This window comes from Octopus sinensis, linkage group LG13 (assembly GCF_006345805.1).
Source record: "Octopus sinensis linkage group LG13, ASM634580v1, whole genome shotgun sequence".
NCBI classification, from domain to species: domain Eukaryota; kingdom Metazoa; phylum Mollusca; class Cephalopoda; order Octopoda; family Octopodidae; genus Octopus; species Octopus sinensis.
Genome location: NC_043009.1, coordinates 1,163,266 through 1,188,193, shown reverse-complemented (window position 1 = coordinate 1,188,193; position 24,928 = coordinate 1,163,266). Strand labels below are relative to the sequence as shown.

The window sequence follows — 24,928 nt, the reverse complement described above, 5'->3', positions numbered from 1 at the left end:
TTAAATACTAGATTATAGAGAATTATGTTTGGGTAAAAATATTAAAGGTACCCAAAGATATAGCGTTTGGCTCAAAAACCATATGGTAATGTAATTAATTATATTTATAAATAGATACAATTAAAATACTGGCCAAACAAGAGTTTCATCCTGAATATTAATTCAGGCTCCCAAATCACCATCTGCTTCAAGATATTTTGAAAAATTTGTATCTAAAAGCATCCAACCAGAAAGAAATTTGTATCTAAAAGCATCCAACCAGAAAGAAATTTGTATCTAAAAGCATCCAACCAGAAAGAAATTTGTATCTAAAAGCATCCAACCAGAAACAAATCCCTCAGCACACATCTTTCCTCACATTTCTGCACTGCGAACACCTTACCCTCAAGTAGTGTTGTGGTGAGGCATCCAGCTGGAAAAACAGTAAGTCTAAATATAAGCTGACACAGTGCAGAGGGATACTTTAGCCATAGTAGACAATCACTCTGGTGCTGGTAATACAATGTAATGCACTCAGCCAGATAAAGCCATACCAGAATTATCACACACACACACACACACACATAAAATTACATTATGTGTGTGTAATTAATTAACATTAACAAATGTAAATACATTAATAAAAAAAAAGAACATTTGAAATTCCCAATGTATTTATTTCCATATTTATGCAGCGTTTAAATCTTGTACCGTTTCTGTACCGATGTTGAATTTGTTCTGTATATATTATTGTGTCTTTGTTGTTAACATTGGTCGTCAGTCAATCACTTTGTCTTCCTTATCTTTTTTTTTTTTATACACTTTTCTGATATTGATTAGAACCAGTAAAAGGAGGTATTCTTTTATGAATTCATCTGATAGTTGACACTGATGTTTCTGGTTCACTGAATACGTATTCTGCATTTACTCTTTTGCTCTCTCGTTTTCCTTCTTCACCATTTGTTTTAAACTGAATTTATAAAAAAGTATTTTGTAATTCATTTTACAAATTATACTACAATTGTATATTTTGTATCTTCTTTTCTAGCCTAGTGTCAATGGAGAACTCTATCCCAGTGCTGTGCCCTTGACCGATGCATGCAAGTGTCCAGAAGGAAAAGGTTACGGCCTTCCAGAAGCTCCTCTCGATAAAGGTTATGGTCCGAATGGTGTGGCATACAGTCCTGACGGCAGATTGTTTGGTCCAAATGGACAACTGTACGAACCAGACAGAAGATTTTATGCTCCTGATGGCAAAGGTTATGGCCCTGGTCGCAAAATATTTGCTCCTGATGGTAGAATATATGGTCCTGATAACAAACCACATGGCCCTGACGGCAAGGGATATGGTCCCAGAGGACAGGTGTACGGTCCAGACGGCAGGGTTTATGGTCCCGACGGAGAATTATACAGTCCTGACAGTAGATACTATGGTCCTGATGGTAGATTCTATGGTCCAGACGGGAAAGTATTCGGTCCTGGTGGTAGGGAGTTCACTCCTGATGGCAAAGTGGTGGGACCCAATGGTGGATTATACAGTCCAGACACTAGATTTTATGACTCTGGTGGCAAAGGGCATGGCCCTGAAGGCACTGTATGGTGTCCAGACAGCAGAAACTATGGTCCTGACGGCAAGGTGTGTAGTCCAAATAGCCAGGTGTATGGCCCTGACGGTAAATTGCATGGCCGTGATGGTAAAGGGTATGGTCCCCACAACAGTGTTTATAGCCCGGATGGTAGAGTGTATGGTCCCAATGGTAAACCATACAGTCCTGATGCTCAAGTTTTTAGTCCTGACGGCAGACTATTTGGTCCCGACGGCAAGATATATGGTCCTGATGATAAACTGTACAATCCAGATGGTGGTGTATGTGGGACTCCAGGAACAGAAGGTTTTGCACTTCCCGAAGGAAATGGGTATGGCCTTCCAGAACCTCCCCAAGGCAAAGGCTATGGTCCGAATGGTGAAGCGTACAGTCCTGACGGCAGATTGTATGGTCCAAATGGACAACTGTACGAACCAGACAAACGATTTTATGCTCCTGATGGCAAAGGTTATGGCCCTGGTGGCAAAATATATGCTCCTGATGGTAGAATGTATGGTCCTGATGGCAAATCATATGGCCCTGATGGCAAAGGATATGGCCCCAAAGGACATGTCTATGGTCCAGACGGCAGGGTTTATGGTCCTGACGGAGAATTATACACTCCTGACAGTAGATACTATGGTCCTGATGGTAGATTTTATGGTCCAGATGGCAAAGTATTTGGTCCTGGAGGCAGACTGTTCACACCTGATGGCAAGCTGGTGGGACCCAATGATAGGCTATACAGTCCAGACAAAAGATTTTATCACCCTGACGGCAAAGGGTATGGTCCCGATGGTGTCGTGTGTTGTCCAAGTGGTAGAAATTATGGTCCTGACGGCAAGGTATATGGCCCAGATGGCTTGACGTATGGCCCTGACGGTAAACTGCATGGCCGTGATGGCAAAGGTTATGGCCCCAACAACAGTGTTTATACCCCAGATGGTAGGGTGTATGGTCCTAATGGTAAGCCATACAGTCAAGATAGTCAAGTTTTCAGCCCTGATGGCAGACTATTTGGTCCCAATGGCCAGATATGTGGCCCTGATAATCGACTGTACTCTCCTGATGGCAGAGTGTGTGGGCTTCCAGAAGGAAAAGGATACAAAGCTCCAGAAGGGAAAGGTTTTGGACTTCCAGAGCCTCATGGCAAAGGCTATGGTCCAAATGGTGAAGCGTACAGTCCTGACGGCAGATTGTATGGTCCAAATGGACAACTGTACGAACCAGACAAACGATTTTATGCTCCTGATGGCAAAGGTCATGGCCCTGATGGCAAAATATTTGCTCCTGATGGTAGAATATATGGTCCTGATGGCAAACCACATGGCCCTGACGGCAAGGGATATGGTCCCAAAGGACATGTCTATGGTCCAGATGGCAGGGTTTATGGTCCTGACAAAGAATTATACAGTCCTGACAGTAGATACTATGGTCCTGATGGTAGATTCTATGGTCCAGATGGCAAAGTATTTGGTCCTGGTGGTAGGGAGTTCACTCCTGATGGCAAAATGGTGGGACCCAATGGTAAACTGTACAGTCCAGACAAAAGATTTTATTCCTCTCCTAGCAAAGGTTATGGCCCTGATGGTGTTGTGTGTTGTCCAAGTGGAAGAAATTATGGTCCCGACGGCAAAGTGTATGGTCCAGGAGGTCAGGTGTATGGCCCTGGCGGTAAATTGCATGGTCCTGATGGCAAAGGGTATGGTCCCCACAACAGTGTTTATACTCCAGATGGTAGGGTGTATGGTCCTAATGGTAAGCCATACAACGCTGATGCTCTAGTTTATGGTCCTGACGGCAGACTATTCGGTCCTGATGGCAAGATATTTGGTCCTGATAATCGACTGTACAGTCCTGATGGCAAAATGTATGGTCCCAATGGCACCTTGTATAGTCCTGACGAAAGATTTTATTCCCCTGATGGCAAAGGTCATGGCCCTGGTGGCTCTATATATGGTCCAGAGGGCAAAGTGTATGGCCCCGACGGTGGATTGTATGGTCCAGATGGTAAAGGTTATGGCCCAGACGGACATGTATACAGTCCAGATGGCAGGGTGTATGGTCCCGATGGTGAACTATATAGTCCTGACAGTGCATACTTTGGTCCTGACGGTAGATTCTATGGTCCAAACGGTAAAATACACAGGCCCGACAGCAGACTGTATGCAACTGACAACAGAATTGCTTCTGAAGGCAGGACCTTTGGTCCTGGCGCCAGTGTACAAATTCCTGGTGGCTATGCTCCAGGTGTTAGTGGATATGGTCCTGAAGGCAGCAGGATTTGTGTTGTACCCGGTGTTGGTGAAGCAGGCACTACGAGACAAGAGAATTGGATTGACAACAAAATGTCCTTCTTACCAGTTTCACAACCAGATAAGGTAGGTTGCTATCCACTCAACACTCACACACTCAAATATGATCTTTGCATCTATTTTCTTTTTGAAAATGTTTTGGTCTTCAGTTTATTTTGTCTTTGTTACTTGCCCATAATATTTGGCTTAATTCAGAATGCTTCAATCCAAATGCCTAGCCCCTTCCTCACAAAATATGACGGGGTTGTCAGCCAATAAGTAATAGTATCAGTACTATTGACAAAGGTGTTTGTGGTGGGTTGGGAGTATTGATCAAAAGGCAAAATATTTTGTGGTATTCAGTTAACCCTTTCACTACCGTATTTATTTTGAGCTGCTCTGTGTTTCTTTCAATTATTTTAAATATAAAAAAGAATTTAATAAAATAACTTAGTTATCATTAAGCTAGTGTTAGGAACTTAAATTGTGACTAAGGTTTGGTGGAAGATTTTAATTCAGGACTTATGAAAATAAGACATTTGTACTATAGAGTCAGAACCAGTTTCAGCCGGGCTGGTATCAAAAGGGTTAAGTCACTTAACACACTCTGTTCAGCTCCCTGGAGTTGATATGATTGGCTAACCCCCTTCCCTTCAAATTTTAGGTCTTGTGCCTATGTCAGAAACAATTATTATTAGCTTTAGGTTGATAGATTGGCAAAGTCATTAGAGTGTCAGAACAATGCCTCGCATTATTTCTTCCAGCACTTGGCGTTCTGAGTTCAAATACCACCAAGGCAAATTTTATCTTTCATCATTTAGTGGGGGTTGATAAAATCAAGTACCAGTCAAGTACTAGGGTCAGTGTTATCAAATAACCCTTCCCACTGAAATTGCTGGTCTTCTAGCAAAATTTTGAACTATTAAAAACAGTGAGCTGGCCCTTTATGTTGTGAGTTCAAATCCTACTAAGGCCAGCTTTACTTTTCATTCTTTCAAAAATAATAAAATAAAGTATCGGAGTCAGTATAATTCACTAGCCCCCTACCCTCAAAACTGCTTTCCTTGTGTCAAAATTAGAAAGAATTATTATTATTATTATTATTGTTATTCAGGTGGTGAACAGGCTGAATCATTAGCATACTGGACAAAAAGCTTGGCAGCATTTTGTCCGTCTTTACGTTCTATTTTTAAATTCCACTGAAATCAGCTTTAACTTTCACCCTTCCTGGGTCAAGAAAATAAATTCAGTAAAGCTCTAAAGTTGATATAATCAACAAGCCCCTTCCCCCCAAATTTCAGGCCTTGTGCCTATAACAGAAAAGATTATTATTATTATTATTATTATTATTATTATTAAGCAAAGTTTCTCAAGTGCTTATCAAGTCTATGATCTAACAAACAGTTTTATTTTTTCAATGATTTGTGATATATTTTCATTCGTTAATTAAATTTCTTTATGGTTCATGTAACTGGGATTGAATAGCTAGTTTCATATTAGAAGCCAAGTGAAATCGTAGTCGTGGCTGTTGCCAGTAGCATGATCTTTGAATATTAGGCCTCACAGAGGCAGTGACAAGTGACCGAGACCTTTGGTGATATGTTGTGCTTTTGAAGACTTGTCAAGCCAAATGAAATAGTAGCCATGGCCTTTGCCAGTGTCATGTAAATAGCACCCATGCTGATGGCACATAAACAGTACTTGCTACCCTCTCAGAGTGGTTGGCATTAGGAAGGGTACCCAGCCATAGTAGAAACAATACCAAATCGAACTAGAACCTGGTGCAGTTTTGTGACTTATTGGTTCCAGTGAAACCGTCCAACCCATGCCAGCATGGAAAGCAGATGTTAAATAATGATGATAATAGATCTGTATACACACACACACACACACACACACATATGCAGTATGTCTAAGGATGGAAGTATAATGATTAAGCCCTTTAAAATTTGAATAACCCACTGGATCTAAGGTCCTGGATTACTCGGTCTTGGGTCATGAATTCAGATCTGCTCCAGATGTTTCAGCTTTCTAAACGGAATACTTTGTTCTCAGATCATTTGGTAATGTTAATCTGAGATATGAGCCAACACCCCCATCCAAGGGGCTGATTTAGTTTTCTTTTCTTTTTTTTTTTTTTTCTTTTTTTTGCTTTCATGAAGCTATATCTAAATAATGATCATTAAGAACCCCTTGAGACTTAGGGGACAGTTTTGTTTTTGCTTTTTTCTAAACCTACCCTAGTGCCTAGAGATACTTGGGGTGCGTTGATGCTCTTATGGTTCAATCTGAACTCTTATAGGCTAGTCCTTAGAAGGAAACCCCAGGAGGGATTAAACCAAATGTTTATGTAATGGTACAGGTTTATGAGCTAGGTAACATAGAGGGGACAGAACTAGATTCAAGGAACTATATAGAACTCTTTAGAAAGATGAAAGTGGGGCTGTCATACTAAAATATTTCTGCACAGAATGCATATCCTGTGACATTTCCCAAATAATGTGCTATATCTATTCCTGCATGTGAAATCTGCATTGCTAGGCACATTCTCTGCATTTGCTGGTTTGAGCAAACTTAAAGAATATCCATGCCTTAATTCTTATATTTGATGTTTGGCTAGAATGGATTTTGTTTTGAAATATTTCAGAAATTATTTGTGTTGTATTTCTAAGTTTGAAAGATTTGATATTTTGTTAATAGAACTTTTTTAATGATACAAATCCTTAAAAAAACGTTTTTCTTTTGTTGTTGTTGTTTTTTCTTGTTTTTTTTTTTCTCTTGTAAATTCACTGTTCAGACCATGTTGTTTTAAGCTAATACATTCATTGTAACAAATTATTTCATTTTGCACGGAATATTATATTTTTGTTTTTATCAGGGAGAAAAATTTACTTTTTATTTTTTTTTTTTCTAACACCTGATATTTTATAACACTCCATTATAATATTTTTATAACAATATGCATATAATAACAATATTTGTATAACAATAGGTTTTAAAATAACATAGTATTTATATAAGAATATAAAAATAATGCTAATACATATATAGTGCTAAAATTAAATATTGTTAATTTAAATTTTGAAGATTAATTTTCGGGTGTGTTTTGAGTTATACTGAAGTCACCTTCCATTTAGATGTGGCTCTTCCATTACAGATTAGCCATTTCTTTTTTTTTTCTTTTTTATTGACAAGGTGGGGAAAACAAGAAAAATCTTCCCCTTTTCCTTGAGATATATAAATTGTAGCATTCATGCTATTCCTTTCCAAAAACACCCTTAGTATAATAACAATGGTGATTTCTCTTCCATAAGTTGTTAAGAGCCCAGTTTACCTGTGAGATGATTGGAACTTATGAAATAGACACCCTTTTCCCAAGTGCTTTGGTTTCGGTCTGGAAATGGAAACCAAAACACTAAGACCTTAACCATGGCTTCTCCCTCAACACACACCCACTTTCTACTTTTTTTTTTAAAATCATTTTACTAATACAAAAACGTAAGTAGTAGACATTGAATAAACTATTAACTTTTATTGTGCCCACCCCTCTTAATTTACACAATTCCCCAACTGTTATAATCACTGACTATCTTCAGTTCACAAATTCTAGACACACATATATCTCCAGTATTTGTTATTGAGGCAATATTAAATTAAAATAGTCATCTATGTACCATACTTAATTGATATACACCATTGATAGGCCAGTTACTGCAGTATTCATCTTGAGATACCATCTCTTATGGACATGCTGTAATTGGCCTGTCAACAATGTATCTACATTATGATACCTAGATAGCTATTTTAATTTAATGTTGCTTGAATTGCATATACCAGATTATTATAGTGTTTTTAACACAGCATGACCCACAAGGAATGTTGTCTTTTTGGGAATACCACAATAACTGGCCTATAAATAGTGTATATACATTAAGTATGATACTTAGATGCCTGTATAAATTTCTTGTATTCTTTGGCTTGCTTTGGTATCATAAAACTGTTTTACAGTTCTTCATAAAGTATCAGCACTCTTGTTCACTACAAGGCAGTTGACATAGTGTATAAGGGAAATTAAAGAAAATACCAGCTAAAATGGAATATGAATTTTAGTTTGAGCCAGGTTAGTGTGTGTAGCCTTTGGTTGGTGGAGGTGGTTGGGTCTTTCTTTACTGATGAGTACAACTAGTTGGTTGAGAGTAGTATTGTTTGTTGGAGGGATTGGGGGAAGAGTAGGGAAGTATAATATTTTAAAGGGAACCTGTTTTCGTAAATTGTTTTAGTTGGAATCTGCAATGGAGAACCACTTTGAGATGATGAAGCAAACATATATATCTGTTAATTTTGAACAGATGTCATAGTACAGTAAAAAAAAACATGGTGGGGAGAGGGTAGGGCTTCATGGTTGGTTGGTTGGTTTTAGGATGATGGTTAGTAAGGCCATGACTGTAGAGTAAACAATAATGTTCTTTTGATTGAATATTGTTAAAATAATTTCAGTGACATAAAAGTCAGTATTAAATTAGATTATTTATATGAAATGTGTCTCAAGATGAGAAAAGAAACGTGTGGAAAACTGAGATGATGTAATAAATCTTCATCAGCTTACCTTGTTCAAATTGTTATTTGGCATCATTCCTAAAAAAATGCTTATCAAAACCAACTGATCAGTTGTTAGGAAGCAAGTCTGATTTACTATATTTTACCAATCAATGGTATGATGCTGGTAAGTTTGAGGAGATACTTTACATGTAGGATTTAATCCGTCAACGTTCCTCTCTCCATTTTAAAAAAAAATTGCTGATCTTAGGTAATCTGGACATGCCTACAAAGTCAGAAAACAACACAGCTCCCATGACTTTCGGAAACATTTTTTCACGCTCTGAGTTGCTGAAGCATGGAATAAACTGCCTGCGTCAGTTGTTGACTGCCATGACACTGCATCCTTTAAGGCCCTCATGCTTTCTGAAATCTGCCGAAACTACACCTGATTATATATACACTTTAGATGAGTTGTAGTGCACCTGAGCACTGTACACAATGTTTATTATTATTAGAAAAGGGACTGGATGTGCAATAGAAAAGACCAATAGTGTTTATTCTTCACTGCATAATTCTCTCCGGTTAACTTTTCGATGCGTCCCACAGGGAATTATTCTTTTCTTTTTTTTATGCAACTGATGCCTGTCAGTAATTTATCCTCCAAACAATATATTATATCAAACATGATTTTACTGCAAAAATTGTGAAGTGACTTAAGTGGGTAAAATGTTGCACCACCATTCCACTGGTTGTGAATTTGTTTTATTATGGCTATTTTAGTTATGATTAAGCAGAGCATTTAATTGTATTAACCTTAGCAGAAGAGAAATACAAGGATTTTCTGGCTGTGTTAACCAAAAATACACCAACCGATCCACTATGCAGAAAAATATTTGCCTCTCATCTACTTAATTCTCCAGAAATCATCCTTACTTCCCTCTCCATAGTTGATAGTCACATTTTCATCAAAAGATTCTTTTTAATACTCCCATCAGAAAAGTCAAATGGATTGGTCTTAACGCAACTGTGCCTTGTTTAGTTTTGGGTGCAGAGACCTTATTTTACATTAAGGTAATTGGATCTTTTCCTTTTGAACGGCAGACAATTTCTAGTTAACTAAACACTTTAAAACTTCGTATACTGGTAGAATGTGTCAAAATAAAACATTTTTTTCTCTTGGCTTTCTTAAGAAAATTGTAATTTGTTTGTTTAATGTAGTTTAATTTTTCGAATTTTAACCAATCCTATGCTCTCCTTTGAGCTAAAATCATTTGCTACGTCTAAAACTGAGACAACATCCTGTAACTAACCCTAAACCTCCCCCCTAACCCTAACCCTAAATTTTTTTTTTCTTAATTGTTAATTTGTTACGTGTGTAAAAAAAAACTAAAGCAATGGAATTAAATTAATTTAACAATTAAGAAAAAAAAAATTAGGGTTGGTGGGGAGGTTTAGGGCTAGTTACAGGATGTTTCAGTTTTAGACGCAGCAAATGATTTTAGTTGAATGGAGGTAATCGATTGGTTAAAATTGCTGAAATGCTCGGATTTTCAGACGAAATATCTTACAAACTATAGAATTTTCTCAATAAAACCAAGGGAAAATGATGTTTTATAAACACATTCTACCAGTATACGAATTTTAAAAGTGTTTAGTTACCTAGAAATTGTGTTGACATCTGCCATTCAAAAGGAAAAGATCCAAGTAATTTATCATTCTCTTTAGGATTCAACAGCTTCAATACTGAATGTTTGTTATGACTTAGTCCCTAGATTTGTGGTGAGAGTGTCTATGTTAGTGTAGCTTAGGTAACAGAGGGTGACTTGTTGAAGCAAATGGAAATCATAAGCTGATAACTTGGTGCTTTTTACATGGTCTTAGAATTATATTAGAATGGGTTTTGGCAATTTCCTTCTCAGACTATTCTTGCTTTGTTTTATTTTTGAATCATTTTCCAAGTTTATTTGTTTCTAATTGATCTTGTTTCTTTTGATAATAATATCTGCACTTATACGTATTTTGTGTGTGTGTACATAGTTTACACACCGCAATATTTTAGTTGCTTCATTTGTGTCCCCACATCCCCCTCCGCTACTAAGAAATATTTGACTAACTGGGTTTTATTAATATTTTTTTTTTTTTGCGTTTAAAGCAAAAGCCATTTAACTTGAAGCATGGAATCATATGACTGCAAGTGGGGTGGGTTGTGAATATCATTGAATGTTGGCTGCAGCGTATTGTGCCAAAATTTGTGCAAATGGTTGCATGCAGGGAGTTAAAAATGGCCGTGGCCTTTTTTTTTTTCCCTCCCTTTTTTTTCCCCTCATCTTTACCTTGTTCGCGGTAGCGATTTGCACATGGCACTAACTTTTATTAACACTTTGGCACACGATGCACTTGAAAATAAAATTATCCAGAAATAAATCTATCCAGAAATGTCCATGTTTGTCTTAACGCAGACAACTAGAGCTGGTTTCGGCAGCAAGTTTGGCCTAGTGAATGGCATCCGGGATCCACAAACTGGACTTCGCAAAAAGCCTCCACCTGTTCCGCCTAAGTACACCAGAAGCAATCCTGAGGACCAGCTTGATACCCATCCATATCAGGGTGGTCGTCTGAGCCCAGTAAGTACAGCTGGTATTGGCTGCTGGTGATGGTAATGGTAATGGTAGCAGTAGTAGTAGTAGCAATGTTAATGGTGGTGGTGGTAATGATGATGATTTTAGAGCTCTGTGGTGGTGGTGGTATTTTTTTTTTTACCTTTTTTATGGTGGTGGTGATGTTTGCGGTGATCATTTTTTCCTTTTTACCTTTTGAAATATTTTTCTTGCATTTTCCTAAACTTTTCAATCCTTCCAATTTTTAAAAGTAACTTTCTCCTAATTTCATGTTTTATCTCCTTTCATGGATGCTTTTCTGCCCGTTTCTTTACCATTTTTTTTTAATACTGTACACATTTTCCTTCTCTGGATCAACACTTCAATTTGCATTTTTTTCCTTCCCATTACACCTATTGTCTAGGTGCATTATGTGGCTGTTGCAAGTGTCATATATATATATATATGTATATATATATATATATATATATGTATTATATATATATATATATATATATGTATATATATATATATATATATATATATGTATGTATATATATATATATATGTATGTATATATATATATATATATATATATGTATATATATATATGTATATATATATATATATTATATATATATATATATATATATATATATATATATGCTGCGTGTGTGTTTGTATAATATATATATGTATACCTGTCAGTATGTACATAGGTATATGTCTGTGTATATTTATATACATGTATATACGTGTGTGTGTGTGTACAATATTTAATATATAACATGAAAAAAAGAAAGACTCAAAAATAATATGAAGAAAAGAAGTTTAAGACAAACATTTTTTTCCCCTGCTTTAATTGCACATTGCAGAAAAGAGTTGCTCCATTTATCACTCTATCTTTTAAAATACTTTTGCACTTTATTTCACATATTCTATTAATAATACATTACAATTTTAACTAAATTGTATAAAACCAAGGTGTTTTGTAGTGGGAATCTTTCTTTGACAAGATGGGAATTTGAGGTTATTGTGTTCTTGTTTTCTAGAAACAAGACCTAACTTTGCATGCACTACACCAATCTTTCATATCAGTTTTACCTAATTTTATTCTTAATACACATTGATTGAATTAATTACTTATTGATGTTTGTTAGTTTCTTTCTTGAAAAAGAAAAAGAATTTTGCATGCAAACAAACCCAATGAATAAGAATAAATTGATTTTTAGAAAATATTATGTAGATATAGAGACACTATTAAATAATATTAATAGAGTAATAATAGCACTTAGAGTAATAATAGCATATCTCAGAAATTTGTTACAATCTAACCTACTTCTTTAGATTTCAACTATTTTAATCACTCTCTCTCCTCCCTCCCCTTCTTTTTGAGTGTTTTTTTTTCTTTGTCATTTAATATTTTTTAAATGAAGATTTTTAATTTCTAGTCTTCCTTCCAACTTAATTTTGATACTGCATTCTTCAGCATGTGAAAAGTTACTAAACGCCTGATATTTTGATAGAATGAATTGTTTTCCCTCTCCTTCTAAGAAAAAAAAAATATCATTTGCATATATTGATATTTTTATTCTTGTTAATGAATGCTTATCTCTCCTTGTGGGATGTTTATTGACTCTGAAGTCCTTTTGCTCTGCGATTGTAGGAATATGCATACGCACACACAGATGCATGTGTGTGCACACTTGTTTGCCTTCAGGGTCTACAAAAGTTGCCCTGTGAAAGCAGTGTTGCTTGTGTCGTGTTCCTTCCTTCTCGAGCCTTGCCTGGCTCATAAGGGCCGGTTTCCCGGTTTCTTGGCGTATAGGTTCCCCACATGGACGGGATGCCGGTCAGCTGCAAGATGCAGGAGGAAAGAGTGAGAGAAAGTTGTGGCGAAAGAGTTAGCAGAAGTTTCGCCATTACCTTCTGTCGGAGCCACGTGGAGATTAGGTGTTTCGCTCATAAACACACATATCGTCCGGTCTGAGATTCGAACCTGCGATCCCTCGACCACGAGTCTGCTGCTCTAACCACTAGGCCATTTGTGTCATGTCTTCAAAGATATGTGAAATAAATAATAGTTTACCTGCAAAACACAGGTAAGGGTTAGCAACAAGGAGGGCATCTGGCTGTAAACCATTGCCTCAACAATCCATTTGCCTAACCCATGCTGGCATGGAAAATACAATACTAATAGATTTGCTAAGTACTAAGATCTCACCAGATCACATTAGTGCGGAGTGAATAAACATATCATATCATATGATAGCAGTTTAAATCTTCAATAACCATTGTAACTACTAAGCATTTCCTAGTACGAGTCCATTCAATATTGAAATCTATCTGGTATGTTTTTCTCTCCTGGAACCCTAGAAAGTCTTTCAGTGCCTGACATCCTAAAGTTCAACTCCTTTCTGCAATAAACATAACCTTGCCTCTTGCTTAACGCTTTTGCCTTGTACCTTTTTCCAATAAGTCTTCTTTCGTCTCCTACAGCCCCCCACAATTGCAACGGAAAGTATCAAATATACCCCAGATTTAAGTGAAATGCCAATATCTACCAAGAATGTGCCCATAGTAAAGACAGAGACGAGGAAAGTGTCTTACCAAAGAGAGGGTGTAGAAGGCCAGCCTATGTCTGAAGACGGGGTCTTGGTCAGTTCGCAAGCTCATAGTTCAAAAACACAGACGATTGAAACAACTACTGTAAGTTCATCATGAAAAACAAAAAAAATGGGAAAAATTATAACTAAAAAGCAAAAAAAAAGAACCAAGATTTAAAAAAAAAACTGTAGAAGCCAATTTGAATGCTTGCTGTTGTTGCCTTGCTACGGATGGTTCTTCTAAAATATCTCTCTTTCCCCCACCCCAATCCACCCAACTGGTTGCCTCTTCATTTTCAATTCCCTTCCAAACCCACATTTTTTTTTCCATTTCTCCGCATCTTGCTGCTTTTGGGGTGTTTTTCTTTTCTTTTTTTTTTCAAATCCTTTTTTTTTATTGCTTGCTTAACTTAGTTTTTCTATGGCATGTAAATGAATGAATTTTTTTTTTTTCAGCAAACTTTACCACTACAATTTTGGTTGGCAGAACAAAGATCTGCGTGTTGTTTTTTTGTTTTCTTTATTCATTTATCAATACTTTTGTTGTTGTTGTTGTTAATATTGTTGTTACTGACAAGCTTGACATCTATATTTTAATGGAGAATAGGTTTGATTTTTTTTTCTCTCTCCAAGTTTATTAGGACTTAGAGGTCTTTTATTGAATTTATCCACCTTTTACAGAATCCCTACCCAATTAATTATTGATATTCAAATGACTGACCATTTGTTTAAAACTATTTTCAAAATAGCTACCATTCTTTTTCATTCTGTCTTAGACCTTCTTTACAAATAAAATATAGGATTCTAGAATTATATAAAACTTTCAAATTCTAATGAAGAGTAACAAATCTACAAAAAACATTATAATAAATTTATGGTTAAGAATCAAACTAGGGTCTCGAGTTTATAGAACAATCTCAAATGTGGTGCTTGTTTAGCCCCATGGTTTTGAATTAATTGTGCATTACGTCTTGGCTTTGAAACTTTGATGATGTGGTTGTTTATTTTCAGATTGACATTGTAGTATCGGTGTGAGAGGCTAGATTTGACCAGTTTGAACATGAAATAGGCTTAAATGCTGGGTTGACCCTTTATGATTTAAACTGACCATATTCAGCCTAAATTTTCTACCTGTTTTATATTTAAACCACTCAGATCCAGACCTTCACACCTACCCAACAATGTCATTCTAGAAATGAGCAGTCACATAATGGAATACAAGACAATGCCTGATTAATTCCAAACAATATGAATGAATAAGCATTTCATTTGACAGAATAATCTGAATGATGCTAAAAGGTTAAATATACCATTGGTTTCCAATGTGTTTAGCGATTAGACTGACTATACAGAGCGAAACAACTGACAGTTGATTACTTATTCTGACACAACTTAGGAGCTGTGTTCTTTCAGTCTTACATGTTTATACTGTCATATCCTGGCTGTGACAGGTTTACCTACTTTATGGAAATAAAATAATGTATTGGTCTGGTTAGTTAGCATTTACTAACCATCAGGTCTGAGTTAACCATTAAGCAAAATAAATATATATTTTGAGCTTCATAGGAAAAGGCATCACAGAGGAGGTTTTTTTTTTCTTTTATCCTGCCAGTGTTGAAGTTACCATATTGCAAATGATGCTATTGAACCAGGGTCCTGCAGAAAGAGTTAAAAATTTACTTTTAATTTTCCTTGTTGCCTTTAGTTTAGTGATAGCAAAAACCGTTTGCTCCTAGTTTCAACAATATGTATATATATATGTGTGTATACACACACACACACACATATATATATATATACATACACACACACATGCATATATGTGTGTGTGTATACAGGGTGATTCAAAAGTCACCATGCATAGGAATAATTTATCTTTCTTTAAGAAACAGTTTATAAGAAGTTTGTTTTTTTTCTATCTAACAGTCTCTCTGTGGTTACCATTGTTTTTGAATAGACATTGCAATACGTCTGCCCCCACTCAACGTGGACTCGTAGCAGCACATCTGGTGACACGAGTGCAAAGGGGTCGGTGATGCGTTCCTTCAAATGATTTAGGTCTTTTATCTTTCCGCTATACACCACGCCTTTCAAATGACCCCAAAGACAGAAATCAACAGGGGTCAGATCAGGGAATCTTATAAACTGTTTCTTATTAAAAAAATCAATTTTTCCTATGTATGGAGACTTTGAATCACCCTGTATATATGTGTGTATATGTATGTAAACACACCCACATTATATGGATGGACTAAGTGTCTAAATAGTATGACTAACTAGTCATTGCTCTACTAGCAGATAATATATTTATATTATCTCTAGTTGAACTAATAGTGTATAACTAATGGTAGGTTAGTATGTCTGCATAGCTGACTTTCCATGTAGCTTTACTAACTTGGACTGACACAAGATCTTCACACATTACTTTATGATGTAGAATGGGTTTTCATACAGCTCTTTAAATTGGTAAAAACATAACTTCAGAGTAAACTGATGGTAAGTACTCTGATAAACTCACACACACAGATATATGTATAGCCACACACACACACACATATAATGTGTGTGTGGCCTGTTCTCTTTATGTAGTTGTTTTCTTCTGTAGTTTTGCTCACTTCAGCTTTAGTGTATTTCATCATTTTCTGTTTGGCTGTCATTGTTGTTCTCCTCTGTTTTTAAATCATTTTTTAATATCAAAATTTAGTTTTATTCGGTTGATATTAAAAATAGTTTTTTTTTTTGTTTGTTTTCTTCCATTTGTTTGATCTCTGACTTTTGGTATCTTTGGATCAGCATTGTTTTAATGTTGATTGTTGTTACTTGGTCTTAAAAATATTTCATCTTTGGCAGCAAGTTAGTCACAGAATGCCAGATCAGAGACCGACCCTGGTGATATTATTGAATTTTGATTATATTCTGTGTTTGACTCACTCTTAAGACAAACTTTGCTCTTTCGTCCGCCTCAGTCAGAAATCAACAAATACCAATGAAACACCAAATCAGTCCGATTGATTGACACACACACACACACTCTCTCTCTCTCTCTCCATAAACTGGTTTTGTGCCACCCTGAGGCTTGGAGGAGAAGTCATTATTATTCCAACTTGAGGGGCACTGCAATGGTCATGTAAGTTAGGTGCTGTTCTCTTCAGATGACACTGGATTAGTAGTTCAAATCTATCTGCAGGCATTGTTTTGTCCCTGAGTAAAATACTGAACTGTCTCTTGCTTTCTGAATCTCCAAAGAAATTCTTACTTAGTTTTATTGTCCCAGCTGGAGCTTTTTACTGACAACCTAAATAACACCTGACTCCTTTCATAGTGCTTACAACTTAAGCCCTGTACTCCCTGTGGACCACAGGTTCTCGACATGTCGCCACTGTTTTCAACTCTGGGTTGTCTTTTCTACTTCTCCCCAGTTGTATCCCTACTTTTACACCTCTATCTTCGGTTATTTTTTGGGCATCTTCTTTTCTGCCCCCTTTGTACATTCCAGATATGTGTCCCTGAAGGAAGGCCTTCTTATCCCAAGTATTGTTAGTTTTCAATTGTCATCAGTGCTTCAGTAATTTTGCCATTTGTAGGTCGGAGTGTTGCGCCTTCACAAACCCATTTTTATACCTCTGAGAAGAAGCGGTCCCTATTAGTCTGGCCTCTGTCCAACATAAGAAGCCCTCTATCAGCAGCTTGTGTTCTGCTGGCATAGTTCTCAAGGTCATTGAGACACAAATTGCCATACCACAATCAAGACAGGACCTTGTGGGAGATCTTCCATAGTACTTCTGTAGAAAGGTTTCAGGTGCCATCTTTAAAATAAACCAAAGACTGGTGCTGTTTCAGTCAACTTCATCTTACTGTTAGTTTAAAAGTCTCTGACTCTTAGAATTGGCTATCGTCAATCTGCTATTTTTACTTCAAGAGTGCTTTAGATTATTTCTGATTGCTGAGAATAATTTAAATAGTTATCTTTGTTTAGCCCCCACCCCATATTAGCCTTATGACTAAGCAGACTTATAATCAAGCATTCCATCTTGTCTTTTTGTTAACCAAAGATCCTCTTGGAAAATGTTTTTAAAAAGCTACAGGCTGCAATTTAAGTGAGATTTAGCTGTTATTTCTAGCAGGTGCAATGACACTAGAGGCTGCCCTGTTGGCTTGAAATTGCTCAAATTAAATGATGTGTATCTATTCTTGTTTAATTCCTTAATGATTTTTTTCTAATGAGTTAATTGCAAACTTCAATTTTTTTTCTTATTCTTCTGTAATTAGTTAAAACATCCCTACAATTTGTTTCCTTTTATAATTCCTGATAACCATTGAGACATTTAAGATAGAATATTTCCATTTCTTTTCAATCTCCCTAAATAAATAAATTCATATTTTACTCAACATTTGACATTATATTTGAGAAGAAGAAAAGTAAATACAATATATATATATATATATCTCAATATAGTTTGCTGCTCTATTATAGGTAGGGTTAACAAAAAAATACTCCATCCAGTGAGTGGTAAATATCATTTAATATATTCACAGTATTTAAATGTAAGCTACTGAGCTTCATCCTATGGAAACAATAGTTTGGTAGATATATATAACAGGCTTTGTGTCTCCAAGCAGTCCTTCAGGCTCATTAGACAACTTTACTTGAAAAATAGGATGCTGGCCTCTCTCCCTGTTTTTCAGTTATCTTCAGCTTTATCAAATACATAAAGAATGGAATTATCTCCACTTATTTATTCTATTGTAAACCCAGTCCAATTTTTTTCCTGTTCATCACAGTATGCCATCATACTTCATAGTATTCTGTTTGTGTGCACGGGGGGGGGGATTAGCTTTGCTATCAGTTTACTGGAATCAAATGTTCTTACAATAACAAATTCCATCCACATGTTCTCTTACCATTTTTTCTATCTAAACTGGAATCTATTTGGTATGCTTCAATCAATTTTTACTTTAACGCTGCTTCACATTTTCGCCCTTCCATTTTTATTTCTACTGAATGCTTTTGTGTGTGTGTTTTTTTAATCTATTTTTCTATCATTTTGGCTACTTTTTCAGTCTCGCTGGTCAAGCACTGAATTCTAATATATTTTATCATGTCACTTCCATGGACAGTTTATTTGTTCTTATGTCATGAAAATTGGTTGATGCTTCTTTGGAATTTGTTTTTATGTGATATTACATTGAAAACAAATAAGTACCAATATAATTAAAAAAACAAACTCAGTGTTAATTTGCAGAGTATTGTATGTATTATATATAAATAGGTGGATATTACAATTAGTGACAGCATAATATAGCACTTCTGGTAATGTGAGAGAAGCACCATATACATATGGCAAGAATAGAGGTGACCTGCTGTTATGGTGATAGTGTATTTGAATTGGGCAGTTTGTGATTTTATTGGCTGTTGTATTCATAAAATTCTGTTGACAGTAAATGTGAACATATTTGTGCGAGTGTTTGACAGGTTCAGTGTATGTGCTTGTGTATCCAGAATGAGTAACTATGTTGATAATTTATTCTTAAATTGATTGGCAGTCATTCCCATATACTCAAAGCTGTGTTGGTTAATATAACACAGATCTCTTTGATGTCAGCATGAAATTCAGATTCTTTGGAAATTTAATCAAATTATGCATTTTCAGCTTAATGCACAACAGATTCCATACTACTAATGGAGGAATTTATTGAGGTGACAATCTTCAAAGCTATGTTAGCAGTTCACAGATAAGTTCAGGAAGCATAAAACTAAACTATTCAACCATACTGAACTTTAAATTACAATATGTAGTGAACTGATTGCAGTCAGTTTCTTAGACATAACATTCAGCCTTAATGACTAAATATTTCAGCTGTATATTATGACAAATGACTCTATCTTACACATAGAAATTCAAATAGCTCTCAATATATTCTTAGAAATCTATTAGTTTGAGCAGGAAAATGTCTGCAATATCTTATAGTGAAATAGCATCCAACAACCAATATGCACACAACCAAATGGACAAAAGCTCCCTGCATCTTGTTACAACCCACTTTTGTTCTAGACACAAGTGCAGAAAAATCTTTAACCAAACTCTCAAAATAAGCTATTCAACACTACCAACACTGACATAAATAAATCCACACACCCTATTTCCATTGATGCACACACACACACACACACACACACACAAACATGTTCACATTCACCAAACACATGCCTTGGGAATCCTGTAAATGTAGTTGGCAATGAAAACATACACTGCATGGTTTAAACACACCATCATTGTAACACAATGGAATATCTCTATTCTTGTCTTAAGAATTGACATATGCATGCAGAACAATGGATCTCATCTATCTCAAATTACCTGAAGAGCCATTTTGTGGCAAAACTCAGTTGTGATGTATCTGTTATATAATTTGTAAATGATTTCATGAACAGAAAGAAGTCCTCAGTATGTTGCTGGGGTGAATATATTTATATTAGATAAATATTACTACTTCTCTGTGATTTAAATTTTATTTTACTTACTAAACTGAGCATTCCTTGTTTCTATATTTTGCTGTCTGTTTTGAGTTAAAGAATGCTCCATTTAGCATGCAACTTCAAAGAATATTCAAGTAGTAATATTTATTGTATCGTTTATAATGCAAAGAGTACCTGTGAGAGAAACATAAGCTCCCAGCTTTCGAGAATATCCACCTGCTCATGGACTTTGAATTACAGACTGGTTGAATTTATAACCAAGATATTCTATGATGCTGAATCATTTCTTTACTAATTATATTATTAAGTGATGTACAGTTGCTCCCCCACACCCCGAAATGTTTTTCTGAAAACTCTTCAGTTGAGAATTACTTCCCTTCACATGTGACTCTCAGGACTTGTGTTAAGCAATGAAATAGTGGCCCTCTGGTGTCACTTTGGATTAGAACCTTGTTTTCTTTCCAGATAATGTTTGCCTGATGAATTACAAAAATCTTCATTTCAATTACTGGCTTCAAATTAATAAATAAATAAGATTTGACTGAGTGGTACTTGACTATAACAACTTACAGACCTGGTTCAACCCACTTAGCTTCATTTCACTGTGTGTTTAAGCAAGACACTTAATTCTTTCTGTGTCTTAAATGTGTACTCTCTCATACGAGAATGTCACCCGTGCTTAACCAGTGAAGACTTGCTGTAATGTAATTAATATTAAAATGGTGCTAAGCACTGTCCTTTTAAAAAACTTCTTCAGGTTTCTAAGGTTTGTTCTTCTTTTTTTTTTTCAACCCTGAAACTTTTTATTTTGTTTTGATGTTTTAGGTATTAAAAATTTTAATTGTAAAAAAAAATTGATATAAAGCAAAATGTTCAGAACTGCAAGAGTAGTTTATGAAATAAGCAGACTTTAGGGATAATATTATGATTTTATAATTAGGACACAATATTATTTTTGTTCCCTGTGAAAACTTAAAATATTCTAATTAGGAATTAGATTAGATTAACTGCTTTTTTAACAGAAACATCGAAAGTCTTAATCTTTTGTTCTCATTTTACTTAATAAGTATATACATACATATATATATATATATATATATATATATATATATATGTGTGTGTGTTATATAATTTCATAACTTGTTTTACAGGGATTGATATAGAAAAGAAATGTATTAGGGACAAACTGATTTAGAATCATTCTTCTGAACTTTCATATAGAATTAGGCTTTTTGGTAATTTTCTGTATCAAGTGGACGTTTATTTAACCAAGTTATAATATAAATTTATCCCTATTTGAAAGAAAAATGCATTTTGTTTTTTTTTTATTGTTCTGCTCTGATATAAAAATTGTTTTAAAATGAAGAGGAAAATATCTGAATGCAAAATAAACCCACGTTTCTATTTTCATGTATTTTTGTATGTTCTTTTGTTTTATTTTTTCTCCTCCCCCCCCCCCACCTCCTGCAACTTCAGTATCGAACTGAGAAGGATGGAATGATCGAGACACGAGTAGAAAAGAAAGTGACCATCACCAGTGATAATGATGATATTGATTATGATGCTGTGAGTAAAGCTTTTGTGTTGTTTGTTTCTTTTTTTGTGTGTGAGGGAGGGGAAGATTCTGTGACCATTTTTGGAAGCAAGAAATGAAGAAACATCTGGAGGAGTTATCTACTCTTAGTTGTGTATAATTGGAAGCCGTTAAGTTTGTAGCGCTGAGCTGAAACCCTCTTCTGAACAAAACCTGTGATATATTTGCATTGTACCTGGTGAAGACATGAAGCTTGTGACCTATTGGTGGTTTTTTTCTAGGGGATGACAATCCCTGCAACGCCTGCCAGCATGGAAAACAGACCTTAAGCAATGATGACGGAGAGTAAGGATGACCCTTGAACCTTTAGAAGAAGAATCAATTTTGAAAAGATCTCAAATTCAAAAGTGGAATGCCAGAGTGATAGAAAAAACCCAGACTACCTGCTCCTAGAATAGCTTTTCAAATCTACTGTTGGCATTTAAAATTATTAACATCTGCATCTTTCAGTCTTTTTTGATTTCTTTCGTTGAACTTTTGATCCACTGTTCAGATAATTATATATATAATTTTATTTGGAAGTCTGACCCACCTCTCTTAAATGTACTCTATGCTTGGCTGTTGAGTTAATCAAGTCATGCAATAAGGTTTACTTGGAGGTGCCAGTATTCGCCTGCAGTTACAACACCTTCTGGTTGGCTTGTTACTTCCTCAATCAAGCATTTCCACTTCGATCTATTCACCTATCTCCTTCCTAATTTACTAGTAAATACTATGATTAATTTGTTGTGTTGCTCTTTGATTCCAGGCACTTGCAGAGGCAATCCGTTCTGTAACACAGATGAACGCTGACTTGTCTGTGGAAAAAATAGAATACATGAGGGAAATTGAAGAAGTAAATGATGACTAACATCTTTCAGTATTGTTTGAGACCCTTCAGTAAGTACAGCCACTCTCCCTTATACTTTCTTTAAATTTGTTTATGTTGGTGTTGTTGGAAAACCCTGGTTAGTCACAATTAAAAGCATTCCACTCTGGTTGTAAAGTCCTACTTCAAAATCACTTTCTATCCAAGCCATGGCAAAATGGATGTTAAACAAACAACCGAAGCGTGATTCAAAAGAAATATGACTACGATTGCTAACAACTGACCATATCCAAGCTGCCTTGTTGTTTTGCATAGAGTTTCCCTTGTTGACTTATGGATTTTTGGCAGATTCATAACATCAGATAAATGTCTTGCAGTGTTTAGTTACAGGACCTTCATATCTCCAAACTCAAAACCTTATGCTGTCGACTTTACCATTCATCATTCCAAGGTTGATAAAATAAAGTACCAATCAGTTTTGAAGGTCAATTTAATCAACCAAACATTTGACTCGTTATGCTATTGATAGGAATCAATTATTGCTGCCTCAATTAAAACTTCCATTTCTTGTTTTCAGGCTTTTATTTAACCTTTTCAGGGTCAATAAATTAAGTACCAGTAAAACACTGGGGGTTAATGTAATCGAATAGTCTTCTCCCCACAAATTTCAGGCCTGGCACCTTTAGTAGAAACGATTATTATTATTAAGTCGGTGAGCTGGCAAAATCGTTAGCATGCCAGGTGAAATGCTCACCGATATTTTGCCTGTAGCTACATTCTGAGTTCAAATTCCACTGAGGTTGACTTTGCTTTTCATCCTTTTGGGGTCAATAAATTACATACCAGTATTGTACTGGGGTCAATTTTTGAGGCCTTGTGCCTACAGTAGAAAGGATTATTATTATTAAAGTGGTGAGCTGGCAGAATCGTCAGCACACTGGACAAAATGCTTAGCAGCATTTTATCCATCTCTACATTCTGAGTTCAAATTCTGCCAAGGTCAACTTTGCCTTTCATCCTTTTGGAGTCAATAAATTAAGTACCAGTGAAACACTGGCGTCCAATGTAATTCATTAGTCCCCTCCCGCCAAATTTCAGGCCTTTCACCGTTAGTGGAAAGGATTGTTAATTATGCTTGGCATTCATTTTATCCAGTTTTACATTCTTAGTTCAAATTCTGCCGAGGACGACTCTGCCTTTCATCCTTTTGGAGTCAATAAAATACGTTCCAGTTGAGAGCTGGGGGTTGACGTAATCAGCTTCCCCACCCCTCAAAATTGTTGTGCTAAAATAAGAAAGAATTATTATTATTATTATTATGGCAGCAAGCTGAAAATACTTAGTGGCATTCCTTCTGACTTAACATTCTGAACTTAGATGCCACCAAGATCAACTTAGCTTTTCACCCTTTCGAGGTCTATGAAATAAGGACCAGTTAAACACTAGGCTCAAAGTAATTGCCTTCCCGTTCCCCTAAATCTGCTGGCCTCGTGTTAAAATTTGAAACAGTTGTTATTATATTTCACAGATAATAAAAGCAATAATAATATATTTCAAATTTCTTTTTTCAGTGTAACAGTGAGAATGTGTGCGATATACCAGTGTTCACAACATCTTATCGTTTCCTCGATGCCTATGCCTGCTATAAACCATAGCCAAGTGGCTGAAGAACGATCATCTGTTTTTTTATTACTACTGCAACAAACGTTCAAAGAAAACAAAAATAACAGACTTCCTAGTCGGTCCTCATTATTATTATTTCTCTTTTGTCTTAATTGACTAGGGCAGTTCTCCTCCTCCTCCTCTCTAACTGCTGGTATAGCTGACTCCCAGTAACCTTCAACTCTGCCCCCTTGCTCCTCTCCTTGTTTGTACTCTTCCATCGATGTGCCACCATACGCTTTCTCCTCCATCTCCCTCTCCCATCTTTAATTTTATTTTATTTCAATTTTTTTTTTTTTTACCAATAGTTTCTGGTTAATTTTCGACTAAAAAAAGGAAAAATACAAGAACAAAATGGAACAAACAAAATAATAATTATCTGCAGTAAAGACTAAAAGATATCATTCTGATGATGTCTGGAAATGTGTCTTTTGAAAGACTCCCACATGAATTCTAGTTCTGTCATATATATATATGTATATATATATGTATATATATATATATATATATATATATATATATATATGTATGTATGAAAGGATTTGTGTTACATAAATTATAAACAACAAATCACACACACATACTGGAAATTCATAATAATGGTAAAAGTTGGAGAGCTGGGGGGGTGTACTTTATATTATTATTATTATTATTATGATTAATAATAATAGTAATAATAATAATTCCTGTTTCATGTCAATGTTAGAGGAAAATGAAAATCTAAAGTTACAGATATATGTATATGTATCTGAAACCAATATAATATATATATAATATATATGGTG

The 24,928-nt window shown here is 35.5% G+C and overlaps 1 protein-coding gene across 39 annotated transcripts in view; it reads left to right on the top strand.

Annotated features, from left to right (window-relative positions):
- Window positions 1-24,503, top strand: part of LOC115218249 (neuroblast differentiation-associated protein AHNAK) — a 500,913-nt gene extending 476,410 nt beyond the window's left edge. For 36 of the 39 annotated variants that reach the window (XM_036508132.1, XM_036508129.1, XM_036508124.1 and 33 more), the window contains 6 exons: window positions 1,028-3,946; window positions 10,858-11,022; window positions 13,495-13,704; window positions 21,556-21,645; window positions 22,422-22,552; window positions 24,053-24,503. In XM_036508132.1, the coding sequence (XP_036364025.1) occupies window positions 1,028-3,946; window positions 10,858-11,022; window positions 13,495-13,704; window positions 21,556-21,645; window positions 22,422-22,523 (3,486 nt within the window). In that variant the 3' untranslated portion in view covers window positions 22,524-22,552; window positions 24,053-24,503. The remainder of the gene's footprint in view (window positions 1-1,027; window positions 3,947-10,857; window positions 11,023-13,494; window positions 13,705-21,555; window positions 21,646-22,421; window positions 22,553-24,052) is intronic. The other 3 variants (XM_036508119.1, XM_036508123.1, XM_036508131.1) reach the window with 3 other exon arrangements.
- Window positions 24,504-24,928: the final 425 nt, after the last annotated feature.